The sequence below is a fragment of the Telopea speciosissima genome, chromosome 4 (assembly GCF_018873765.1).
Source record: "Telopea speciosissima isolate NSW1024214 ecotype Mountain lineage chromosome 4, Tspe_v1, whole genome shotgun sequence".
Lineage (NCBI taxonomy): Eukaryota > Viridiplantae > Streptophyta > Magnoliopsida > Proteales > Proteaceae > Telopea > Telopea speciosissima.
The window spans coordinates 12,778,184-12,791,527 of record NC_057919.1 but is presented as its reverse complement, the minus strand read 5'-3'; the positions used below and the strand labels follow the sequence as shown (position 1 = coordinate 12,791,527).

The following is a 13,344-nucleotide window of genomic DNA, read 5'->3' as shown; positions in this document are numbered from 1 at the left end:
AATCTGAAGGACTAGGAAGGTGGCAGAACCATTTAATGGCCATTTTTATCAACTCAACATAATACTTATCCCAACTAAACAGGCTCTTGCCCATGTAAATCCTGTTTCGCCACTTCGTTGTCACCATTTCTGGTAACAATTCATCTGTATCCACTATTCCCCCTGTTCATTATTCTTTCCAACTATTCATTAATTTTAGTGAGTGGGGCTCAGCATGCCCTCACCCTGAAGTAGAACTGTACAAAGTTGTCACGACTACTAGGCGACCCCCAAGGCATTGGAGGGGCATCTAGGTGATGCCTAGGTGCATAGTATATGACCATATGTAATATAGCAATGATAATTTATATAATTATCTTTATATTCATCACAGAAGCTATATCAATACGATATGATATAATTATGTTAGTAATGACTTAATATCAGAAAACCAACATACAATAAACAAAACATAGGATATATTATAAGCATGTTCATAAAAAAAATAAAAACAAAACAATAAACATAAATCAATGTAAACTTATGAAGTGTCAATAAGTCGCCTTGAACCCAAGAAAGAGCCTGGATGCATAGGATGGAACTGCATGCCTTCCAATAACTGCCACGTGCCAGTTCAGATGGGGCTGAAATTCAGTGTTCAGGTGGTCACAGATGCTCTATTCTCATGTCTAAGTTCCAGCCCAAAGTTCGCCAAAGTGGCAAAAAAAGGTAGTGAAAAAATCAGGGACTAACAAGGGACTACCACACGGTTCATGGAGACATGGTGGGCCATGCCTAAATATTAGAGGATGTATTGAATCTTGGTCTGACATTTGACATGTGGCTGATCCACTTCATTTCCTCAACACCCAATATTCAGAATTGCCACATCACTCTTCCACATACCAAAAAACGCAGGGCATGCTGATATACATCTGGGCAAGTTAGTGCTGGAATATTTTTCCCTTCATTTTAATGCTTTAACTATCCTTAATTTTATTACCTGTGGCCAAGTTTTACTTGTACACAAACCATTAGGATTTCCTACACATCCAACTGTCTTCATTATTACCACCCCAACAAAAATAATCATCAATTGTAATTCTTGTTAACTGTAATCTAATTTTTGAGGGATGCAACCTTTTGAGGATGTGAATTATCGGTTTCTATGCAAAGTATCATAAAACTCGTCTACTTCAAAGTACACACAAACATTTGAGTGTACCGTGGGTACAAATCAGGCCAAGTTGGGAGTAAATTATCAATCAATTATCATATGTACATAATATGAAAGTGATAAAAATTGGAATAACATTTGTTTCATTAATCACAAAGCATCCTAAAAATTCAAAATCATAACATTCAATTGACCTAATCCCATCATATATATATATATAAGCATAACAGTAATTACATCTCCACGACTCAAATTTTCGCAGCATAGTACAAGTCCCTTGGTGATTGAGGATTTTGTAAGATAATAAAAAATTTAAACACTAACAGATCTGAGAAGATGATTATACCAGTAACTCAGTTGTCAATGGAAGCACTAACTAACAGAGAAATAAATGTTACAGCAGGAATATGAAGTTTGGGATATAGATTTGAGAATGGAACCTAGAAGCTTCTATCTAATATGTCAACCTCTGCCAAACAAGGAGGTACCTAGTAGGTCAACCTTTGAAGACTCAATAACTACAGACAATATAATTCAGATGCCAGAACAAGCGTTAAGAAAAATAAGTAGAAGATATCAACCAAAAAAGGTAAGGAAGTTAAGTAGGAGAAAAATATAGATGATATGTTGAATTAGATCTAATGAAAGTATAAACATAGAGAAAAAGATGAAGGAGAAAGAAAAGAGAATTCAATAGTAAGAACTAAAGAAGAATAGCAAGAATTAAAGGATCGAGGTGAGAACAGGCCTGCCAAAGAGGACAGAGATTAAAGTTTAAAGTCTTACAGTGAAGAAAAGAAAGTTACACTTATCTAAACAATAAACTCACTTGTCCTTCCACTCCCACCCCCTCACCCCCCAAACAAAGTACTTATTTGGGCCCAAACCAAGCCCCAACTGCTGGTATTTGGGACTGAGCTTCGTGAAATTCACAAACCTGGGTCTGGTAGCAATATGATCTTCTTTCTCCGTCCAATTGAGAGCTGCATCTTCAGGTGTCCTTCCGTGCTTGAGGGGCAGGTCAAAAACATTTTTTATCACACTGTTCTTAACAAGGAAATTTAACAAATAATGATATATGAAAATTTACTGGGAATCTAGAATCAATAAACAAGTTTTCCAGTTCTCTGCTTAATGTTTGTTTTGGCTTCTATTATTGATAGAAAATAAAAGGAGTGCACCGAATATTTTATTATTTTGGGTTGAGGAGGTTGGCCATTTGGCCAAATCATACAAAAAAGGACACTAGTACAACCCAATCATATGTTGAGTGATTCTGGATTTCATGGCCTTTTCTCCAGTTTGGGCTTTGGGACTCGAAGCTCAAAAGAAAAATGGAGTGAGATACAACTAGGGGAAAAAAAAAAGTAATAATGAATAAGAGAAGAGAGATCACGTGCCTAATCTCTCCAAGTGCAGAATCCAAACGCCCTATTTCGTTTCAGTTGAGACTTGAGAGAGTGCAGGAGCACACGAAAAGAGATTTCTGAACTAACTCTTCTTCTTCTCTCTCTCTCTCAGTGTCTGTCTTGTCGTTTATAATTACATAAAAAAAGGGCATACACAGTGCACAAGGCTCCCGCTACTGCAGGTCTAGGGAGGGTCATAATGTACGCGGCTTTACCCCTGCTTTCACAGAGAGGCTGTTTCCAGACTTGAACCTGTGACCACTTGGTCACAATGGAACAACCTAACTAAAATACTTGATAATAATTAAAGTCAAGAAATAATGACACTTAACTTACTAAGCTCGTATGCTTATCCTCTACCCATATTATAGACCCATTAAAGTGGCCCATTACAATGAAAACACATAGAATCAAAGGCCCAACACATACATAACCCAATCAGCTTATTTCCACTAAAATAAACCCATTTATATGATTTATCTGCATCAGAGAGAGAGAGAGAGAAAGGGTGGGCCTTGGCACAAAGGTAAGGTTGCTCCATTGTGGCCAAGTGGTTGTGGGCTCAAGTCTGGAAACAGCTTCTTTATGAAAGCAGGGGGAAGGCTGCATACACCCTCCCCAGACCCCGCAGTGGCGGGAGCCTTGTGCACTGGGTACAACCTTTTTTATGTAATTATAAATGACAAGATAGACACACACAGAGAGGAGAAGAGTAGTTCAGAAAAGACCACGTCCAAGACTAAAACCATAAGGGAAGTAACAGCAGCTTTGGCCACAAGCTCTTCAACCCGTTTCATTGTATTCTTCTTAAGTTCCTCCATAAAAATCTTCAATTGATGAAGCTCAAGCAATCCCATATTTTCAATGCGTGCTTCTCATCATGGCTTGCTCTGCTTCGTTTCTGGGGTCGATTGGTTGAGTGCCTCACCTCACTTCCTCTCTGTTTCCAGCAGGTTGAGCACCAATCTGTACTTTCAGTTGAGCTCACGAATACTAGCTCCATGGTGAGCGTCCACAAGAGGCAACACAGAGGCTTCCTGTAGCGGATTGTTTTTGGTGAGGAACCTTTCAACACTGGACTCCACACCTCAGTGGCCAAAGGAGAACACCTTCCCTGCAGGAGAGAAGACAAGGATGGCTGTCTCGGTACCACAGAGAGTACAGAGCTCGCTAGCCTTCTGGAAGAGCCCTGCTTGGTGTTTTGAGAAGGTGACCTGTCGAGAAGCCTCACAATTGATCCTCTTGATCTCAATCTTCTGGCGACCCATGCTAGGCTTGCCATCTCACTGAAACAATAAGAGCAGCACTAGAAAGACTGCTTCACCACCCACCAAGGGAAAGAAAGAGAAAATAGAGAAATTGTCCTTCTTTGGACTCAATTGACACAGAATTGAGGTTAAAGAAGATGGATTTATAGGCCTTCTTTCCTTCAATATCATTTAATCTCTCAAAGCTGGCTGAATATATTAAAATTTTTGCATCTATATCATCTTATTTCCATCTCTAAAGCTTTCCTTCTATAATTTTTACTTTTGGTAACAAACTTAAGAGATTTAGCCACTAATTAGGAAAATTTAGATTAAAAAATCTTATGAGATTTAGTTTTATTGGTTGGCAATCTTATTTTCCAGTTTGACCTCCATTGTCGACTTGAAAATCCGAAAACCAAGATATATTTATTTCCTTTTATATGATGTACATAAAAAATTTTAGAACAATCCTTCCCACCAACCCCCCCCCCCAAAAAATAAATAAATAAATAAATTCAACAAGGTATTTTTGGCAAGAAATATAGTTGCATAATTGAAGATTTTGGGGAATTGTGACTTGTGTTTATGAGACACCAGCCAGCTTTATTTATAATAGAATGATATGAAGTACAAGAACAATAATGCCCCTAGGGAAACACTAGAGAAACCCTAAGTACAGTTCCACCTTTATACCCATATTACAACACTCCCCCAGTCCCCCTCAAGTTGGTGCATAAATATCACACATGCCCAACTTGCACACAATAGGATGAAAAACCTTACTGCTAAGACGTTTAGTAAATACATCAACCAACAGATCACTAGATTTAACAAATGGTATATAGATAACACCCTGTTCGAGTTTTTCCTTAATGAGATGACAGTCAATCTCCATGTGCTTCGTCTTATCATGCTGAATTGGATTATGAGCAATGCTAATAGCCAATTTACTATCACAATAAAGCATCATAAGAAATTGGACAGATACACTTCGATCTTGAAGAAGACTCTGAAGCCATAGCATGAAATTATGCTTCAACACTTGATCTAGCAACCGCAGTCTGTTATTTGCTACGTCAATCTAGCAACCGTAGTCTGTTATTTGCTATGTCAAGTAACAAGATTCCCACCAACACAAATATAGTACCCAGAAGTTGACCTCCTATCATCAGGAGAACCAGCCCAGTCTGCATATGTAAAGGCTTCAACACGCATGTGATCATGAGGAGAGAAGATCAGAAGAGAACCCCTTTTCCTGGAGCAGACTTCAAGTATCGCAAAATGCGAAATACTACTTCCATACGAGTAGAATAAGGATCGTGCATGTAATGATTAACTAAACTCACAGCATAGGCTATGCCAGGACGAGTATGGGAGACATAAATCAACCTGCCTACCAATCTTTGATATCTGCTAGTGTCGATTGGTTCTCCCTCTTTATTTCTTAGATGGGCATTAGCTTTAAGGGGTGTAACTACAGGCATACACCCAAGCATTCCAGTTTCAGATAATAGATCAAGAGGTGTACTTTCATTGAGAGAGAAAGATACCTTTAGATGAGCGGGCAACCTCGATACCAAGAAAGTAGCGTAGATATCCCAAGTCTTTAATCTTAAATTCCTTTCTTCAATAAGTGAAACGTCCCAACCCGGACAGGGTACAAGACATCGCCCTCACGAGCGTCGACCCTTAAGGTCACATACATTTATATAAACAAACTAACAAAGTCCCAGATCACACATAAACATAGCAGAAGCACTATAACACAGACCATTTACATACACTGGTGGCTACAAGTCTTACTGCTCTGTACATAACAAAAAGATTAATTTACAAATAACTACTCAATCATATATGACTATACAAACTGTTCCATTATCCATTACACAAATCCACAAAACTAACATAACATAGTTTTCAAAACTGATCCTCAAAAAAAAAATTCTAAATCCTAGATTATGGCTCTCCACTCTCAAATCCTGGAGCTATGAATACCTCCTCTCATGTCTCTTCATTTGAAAAACATCAACTCAGATAGGGTAAGCTTATGCCCAGTGAGGTACACATGATCTTATACACATAAACGTTCAAAAGAACAATAAAATGGAATAGAGACAAGAATGTGTATCATAGAATTTCACTCTTTATTTAACTAGGATGGGTACCATAGTGCACAAACAATTGAGGGTGGTAGCCGACTATATATATATATTCTCAGGCACTGTAGCCCAACATTATAGATGAGCGCTACTCCCATGTGTCCAGGTACCGTAGCCCTGGGGGAGGATCCCTCATCTATATAAACATCATAATAGACGCGCTCTACTCCCAGTATCAAGACATTGTAGCCCTAGGGGAGGACCCCTCGTCTAGTCAAACATCATAATAGACCCACTCTACTCCCATGTGTCCAGGCACTGTAGCCCTGGGGGAGGACCCTGCGTCTATTCTCTTTCTCTTTTAAGACCCTCATCTAGGACATAACCCCCTACTGGAAAGGGGTGGTAGCCATTGGGTGTTTAATACAACAATTACAATTGAACAAACACACATGCTTCTCTTTCTTACATTGATCAACACAACACATAACAGATTACATTCCACAGACATTAGTCATATGCATATTATCACCTCATACAAACACTTCACAGAGCACAACATTCATCATTCATGTACTGTTGTGTTATGTTTTTTAATGAACAGAAACTTGACAACATACTTAATATCACTAATCAAAACATACAATTTCCATCACATAGCATATACACAATATAACAAAGTACACAGTCATGATTTCCCCAGATCTCGCAATGGCGGGAGCCTCGTGCACTGGGTATGCCCTCACCTTATTTTTAATATAATCGACTAACTTGATCTATGTATGCGTATCTTCCATTAATTTCAGTACCTAAGTGATCACCCAAGACCTCAACTTGTCTTTTTCTTCCCAAATCCTCTGTTGTTCTACCTCAACTTCTGAATTTCAATTTCAAATCCTTAATTTCAGCATTTAATTGGTAGATTGAACCTCCTTCAGTTAAGCAATAATCACTCTAATCATTTGTGTTCAATTCCCTCACTAAATTCAAGCATTTCTAAACTTTAAATTCTGTTTTCATACTTACATATATGAGTTCTGCAACAACCCAATCCAATGTTCTCCTTAATCCCTGATGAATTCATCTGAGCCCTCTTATAATTATAATATTTCCCTGTTATTCAGTGATTCAACAACCTGGTTCTATTCAATTCCTTCTTGATTTCAGTCTCCAACAGCCTCCATTCTTCCTTTCAATTTTTTGTTCTTTCCAAGTCCAGAATTCTCAACAACTCCAGCAGCACCTCTGAAATTCAGCTTCTATTCTATGAATCCTTCATCCCATTGGAAGAATAACCCTTCAATTAATAATAGAACCAATCAATTACATACTCATCTCCTTAAAGTTCTACCCACCAAATCAAACAGTAACTTGAGTTATTCTTACATTTGAATTGAGAATCCAATCTCTTCTTAGTTTTCTTTCAAATTAGAACTCCCAGCTCTCTATTGCTCACTCCAAATCTCATAGATTAAGACAATCCCCTTCAAATCATGTAGCAGCCTCATTAATATCAAAAACCAAAACAAAACCTAAGTTCCATCATTAAAAAATTCTGGATTAACATACATGAAAACAGAGTTTCAGAATTGAGTTCAACACTCCTCACCATCTTCTAACTTCCCTTTCTAGTTTTCTAACTCAGTAACAAATCTTTCAAAAGGTAACTCCTCCGCAGCTTTTCATAATCTCAGGAACATCTCACAGCAACTCACTACAGTTCCCAAGATCCCAGCTTCCATTCTCTCTTCTTTTTCTTCTTCTCCCCAAGCGGTAGGATCGGTTCTGATATGCTGAAGTTCCTTAACCTTAATCTCAATTAAGCTATTTATTCCCCCTATTAATCAGACTTCATTACAATAATAACTCAAGCTACTAATTGACTCCCAAATGCTAAGTAAAATGTTCTAATTAAACTAAACCACATCAACTCAGTCAAACCTAGCTTAATTTATTCATAATCCATCTCCACCTCATCCTTTAACATGCACAAGGTGGCTGTTCCTCGAGAGCCACCTCACTGTTTGACATGCACATGATCAAACCTGTCCATGGCCAACTGCTCCTTCCAGCCATGTGGTTGAACCAACTCTGCTATGTCCTCCTGTCCCATTCACAAATACAAACCAGGTATGGATCGATTCTAACAAGGAACAAGGAGTAATAACTAGGAAGAGAAGAAAAGAAAATAAGAAGAAGACGAGTTGAGAGAGAAAACCAAGAGCAAGAGAATTCATTCTCTTACCTATACTTTTCACTAATATATTCCATATGAATTACATATACCTCCCTAGGGAGGTAAAAGATTAAACAGGTAGAAAGGAGAAAATACAACTTAAGGTGACATTACAATAGACCAGTGACTAAAGTACCCCTATTACATAAATTCTAACACTCCCTCTCAAGCTGGAGAGTAAATGTCATACATTCCCAGTTTGCACAGAAGGGTACTGAATTGGTGAGGAACAAGGCCTTTGGTGAAGATATTTGCCAATTGATTATCTGTCTTCACAAGAGGAGTACAAACACCCAAAATCAATCTTCTCTTTGATGAAATGTCTGTCTACTTCAATGTGTTTTGTATGGTCATGCTGAACAAGGTTATGAGCAATACTTGTAGAAGCTTTGTTATCACAGTAGAGCCGCATAGGTCCCTCAGTGTCAAAACCCAACTCTTGGATCAACCGTCTCAACCATATGAGTTACATATCCCATGAGCCATGGCTCTAAACTCAGGTTGTTTTTTGCTCCTCCATGTAACAAGGTTCTCATCTACAAATGTACAATAACTTGATGTAGGACAGAGGTGGCGGCAGAGTCTGGAAAGCCCTGGATGGGGCTTAGAAGCCAGGCAGCAGGGGCGGCGCAGCCATAGGGGTAGTGAGTAGCGGCAGTGGTGAGTGGCAGCGGTGAGTCGCGGCAGAAATAGCAGTGTAATGATCACCTGTCAGCAAGAATCAGTAGTACATGGTTCAGTTAACCACGTTTGACAAGGGAGGCCGGAGCCTCGGGAACTAGCAGTGGGACCTCGCTAGCAGCGGCGGAAAAGAAAAAAACCACAAAAGTAAGGGTTTTGAGCTCTGATACCAAGTTGAAATATGAGAGGATCACTTGGCATGTAGAACAAAGAAGAGCAAAATTTAGAACAAAGAAGAGCGTATCGCGATGAGTTACAAGCAATAAACGAAATTCAACAGTTAATGAGTAAATATTACACTTTTCTTTGCGAAGAGATCTCAATACTTGGGTGGAAGCCAAGAGGGCACAGAATGTTGGCTCAACACAGAATACATCTAGACACCATTAATGGAGGTGAACTTGAGATTAACCTTCTTCTTTGCTGTTGCTCGGAAAGAGAGAGAGAGAGATCATGAGGTTTCCTATGAGCAAAAATTTTAATTCAGTTCCACCTTTCGAGAATCCGAAATGGCGGAGAGAGAGGAGAAAAGATGGAACCAGGTAACTTGAGTAAGGGTGTTAATAGGTTCGATTCTGGTCTATCGGCGCAGTTCAGACTGTAATGTACCTAAACTGAAACTGAACCAATTATTGATTTTCATCTATCATTTGTTTTTTGGGTGAAGCATATATTCATTGCCAAAAGGAAAAGAGAAAACAGGGAAACCCCCAAGGGGGCAGGAGGGAAAAACAATGCTCCATACGATGGTAGCACCCTCAATGGGGAGGGGTAACAAGAGAAGAGGGAAGGCCCCCAGGAGACAACAATATGCTTGTTCCTTGGGGAGGTAATACAATTAGAGGAGGTCCTAGGAACTTTGCGGATGACATCAAAAAAGATGGAATCCCAAATCTGACGAAGAGATCACGAGTTGGAGGTCCATCTTCTAATATTGCGCTCCATCCAAATAGAAGAGATGGTCGCACCAAAAGCAAGCTTCCTAATCATATCTCAAATAGAATTTCCAGCAAAACACAGGTTCACCCAAATCTACTCTCTATTGAAGGGAAAAATTCTCTGCCTCCTAGGCCAAAAATGGTCCAAAACTCCTGCCCAAACTGAGGAGGAGAATGCACATTTGAAAAAGAGGTGATCAACGTCTTCCGTGGTGTTATGACAAGGACAACAAATAGAGACATGGTACAAGATCTTAGTGAGATCTTGCTTTTGTCTCGATTTCGTGGCCCATCGAGTCGAGATGCATTGCTATAAATAAAACATATGATATCTTGACCGAAATCTCGCTATCTCGGTAAGATTTCGGTCCACATTTCGATCTCGGTTCATTTTGGTCGATATATCACGCTGGACTCGATATATCTCGCCTTTCTGGTTTGAAAAACTCCTCCAAACTTGTGCTTTTCACAATTTTTGTTGGGAAATTTCACATAAACTGCTGAAGATTGAAGATTGAAGGTTGGAGATTGTTCATTGAAGCTTCAAGAACAAAGGAGGAGTTGCATTCTTCTCAAAAACAGTGTTAAGTAAAAAACACTTCTCAAAACTGCTTTTTGCATAGATCCACCATTAATACTTGTTTGTTGTCTACATGGTTTTTATATGTGATGTATCTTACACCGATCTATAGTTTGATGGAGGTAGAATTTTTTTTCTCTCTTTTTATCTGTAAAATAAAATGGTTTTCTTGAAATAACAATTTAAAAAAAAATATGGGATCTACTATTGTTTGGAACCCATCATTATATATGTTGGATACTGTTGGCCGTTCTATGGCCTCACAGTGTTGGTTTTTTTTTGTTTCCTGCTAGTAAATTATTTATTTAATTTCTGAAATTTTAAAAAGTACAGAAAAATCCAAAAAATAGTGAAAAATATCTTTTTTGTTTTGAAAATTATTTAAAATTAATGAAAGCATTGTAATGTATTTTAATAGGAAAACGATGATTCTTGTTTCATCCATTATACTTTTGTATTACCTATGATATGATTTTATTTATAAAAAAAATATAAGAGGTAAGGGGAAAATAGGAAATAGCTATATGATTAATTTAGGACTTTGAAATGATGTTGAATAGCTAATAATGCATGCATTTTTTGATGTAATAGTGTGACACGGTTTAAAACTGCTGCACAATGGTTGAGAGTAGAGGTGGAGATATAGCATGGCTGCATAGAGAGCCAATAGGAAATGACAAGAAAAAGTCAAGATGTAACTACTGTAGGAAAATGCTAAATTCTGGAGGGGCTACCAAATTAAATTAGCATTTGGCTGGTGGGTACAAGGATGTGGTCAAATGCCCACAAGTTCCTTATGAGATGCAACAGAGCAAGTCCAAACACTTGAAGGAAGGAAGACTAAAGAAGGCAGAAAAGCAAAGGGCAGACGAAGAGTTTGACGAGGCAGTCTTAGGGAGACACCCACAAGGTGATGAGTACATAGCCAGGCGTGAGAAATTTGAGACACAGGTAGGTGGAGACAGTACCAGAAAGTTGTGGCTTAGAGCCGGATGACAGTTGAGATGAAACGTGTTAGGGCTGCAGTGATGTTCAGAGGAGCAGGTGGCTCTTGTTCTAGAACAGTTGGCTCTGTATCTAGACCAGCTGGATCAGATGCACAACTGATAGAGGAGATGAGGAAGAAGCGGAGATAGGGGGATTGCCTTTCAGGAGAACCTAGAGTGTGAGGGGAGCCACACCCGCATCCCCATCCCCACCCCCACCCGTCCATGATGATGATCTCATTGAGGTTCTTTTATAGGATCCCATTATATACAGGCAACAGGACACCAGACAGAGAACTATGAAACAAGTATGGGGTGGTTGGAAAGCGAAATTTGGTGATGCAATGTCCAAGTTCTTCTTCTATCATAACATCCCAGCTAATGCTTCTCAGGGCACACTCCATGAGAATTGATGAATGTGTATTTGCCCAAGCAAAAGGAGGAGCTTGACGAGTACATCAACTCATTCAGGCCGGGATGGGAGAACTATGGAGTTACTATTATGTTGGACTGGACCTATTAGACATGGTCTATTGTGAAGTGATAGCAAGACCATCTTCTTGACGTCAGTGAATGCATCCAAGGAGAGAAAGGATGCAACGTATATATATAAGTTGTTGAAAGAAGTTGTGGAAGATGTAGGGCCACAAAATGTTGTCCAAACAGTGTGGATAACAGGAGTAATTTTATGTAAGCAGGAGAGAAATTGATGAATAGGAAAAGCAAGAGGATGCATTTTTTCTAGACACCATGCGCAGCCCATTGCCTTGACCTCATGCTTAACGACATGGTTAAGAAATCCTTGGTAGCAGGTATGGTCAAGCGAGCAAGACAAGTGACCACATTTATGTATAATCATGGATTTGCTTGCAATTATTCGGGGAGAAATGCGGAGGGGATTTGGTGAGGCCTGCTATTACTCAATTTTCCACCAACTATATTGCATTGCAAAGCTTTCAGGAGAAGATGGTTGGCATGAGATCTTTGTTTACTAACGAGGAGTGGTTGGTTAGAGAGAGTCAGCTTAACTAGGGGGTAGGGCAACATAGACTACCATCTCTAGTGACTAATTCTGACATGATTTGACGAGGGTCCTTCTTATATTGGATCTAGTAGTAAGGCTCCTGAACATGGTAGACACAAAGAGGAAGCCGAACTTGCCACACGTGTATGCTAGAAGTGGGAAGGGCTACATTAAAATCATTGAGGATCGATGGGAGAAGCACTTGTCCCATCCACTACATAAAACTGGTGAGTTTTCCATGTTTAGTCCAAGATATTTAATTTACATTCGATTTACAATTTTACATATTCATAAACAGTAACATGTTATTTATGGAATTTTCAGCATACTATCTCAATCCAAGGTATCAGTAGAAGCATAACCTTGGGCTGGATAATAATCTACTAGAAGCAGTGGTGGCAAAGTTGGTCCCTAGAGCATCTGACCAATCAAAATGCAACAATGAGGTGAGAGTTGGCACTTGGTAGTTACTTATTTATAGTAATTTATTTACTATATTGTGTACTAATCCAAGGCATGTTTTAAACTTATTTATAGTAATTTATTTACTTTAGGGATGCAACCAAAAGTTTTAGTTGTGTAGCCGCAGTGGATGGTAGACAAACCGCAGACCCTGGTAGGTCCACTGCATTATTTGTCATCTTGTCTCCATTTAATTCATGTACCCATAAATTATCCTAATATTCTGAACTTCTAATGTAGGCAAATAGTAGGTCCTTTATGGGAATGATGCACCTCGCTTAAGAAGGATAGCAATAAAGGTACGTCTCAAACTTGTTCCGCCTCCGGATGCAAGTGCAACTGAAGTACATTCTCACTCATCCACACCAAGAGGCGAAATCAACTAGGTCACAAACGATTGGAACAGTAGGTGTTTGTGCATTACAACATGATATTGAGGATTGCAGCACATACGCCGAGGCATGGAGGGTGAAAATGTGCCAACCGAGTTCGCCAACCTTTTCCAAATCGACTCAGATGATGA

General features: G+C 39.1%; 2 protein-coding genes across 2 annotated transcripts in view; both read right to left on the bottom strand.

Annotated features, from left to right (window-relative positions):
* The window catches only part of LOC122658985, a 5,933-nt gene extending 903 nt beyond the window's left edge, over positions 1 to 5,030 (bottom strand). Inside the window, exons 1-3 of the mRNA XM_043854153.1 lie at positions 4,935 to 5,030; positions 4,594 to 4,824; positions 2,094 to 2,203 (exon numbers count right to left, since the gene is read on the bottom strand). Of these exons, the coding sequence (XP_043710088.1) occupies positions 2,094 to 2,203; positions 4,594 to 4,824; positions 4,935 to 5,030 (437 nt within the window). The remainder of the gene's footprint in view (positions 1 to 2,093; positions 2,204 to 4,593; positions 4,825 to 4,934) is intronic.
* LOC122660570 (40S ribosomal protein S11) overlaps positions 1 to 13,344 on the bottom strand; it is a 19,942-nt gene extending 6,598 nt beyond the window's left edge. Inside the window, exons 1-2 of the mRNA XM_043855937.1 lie at positions 13,335 to 13,344; positions 9,934 to 9,941 (exon numbers count right to left, since the gene is read on the bottom strand). The gene's annotated coding sequence lies outside the window, so the exon portion shown is untranslated. The remainder of the gene's footprint in view (positions 1 to 9,933; positions 9,942 to 13,334) is intronic.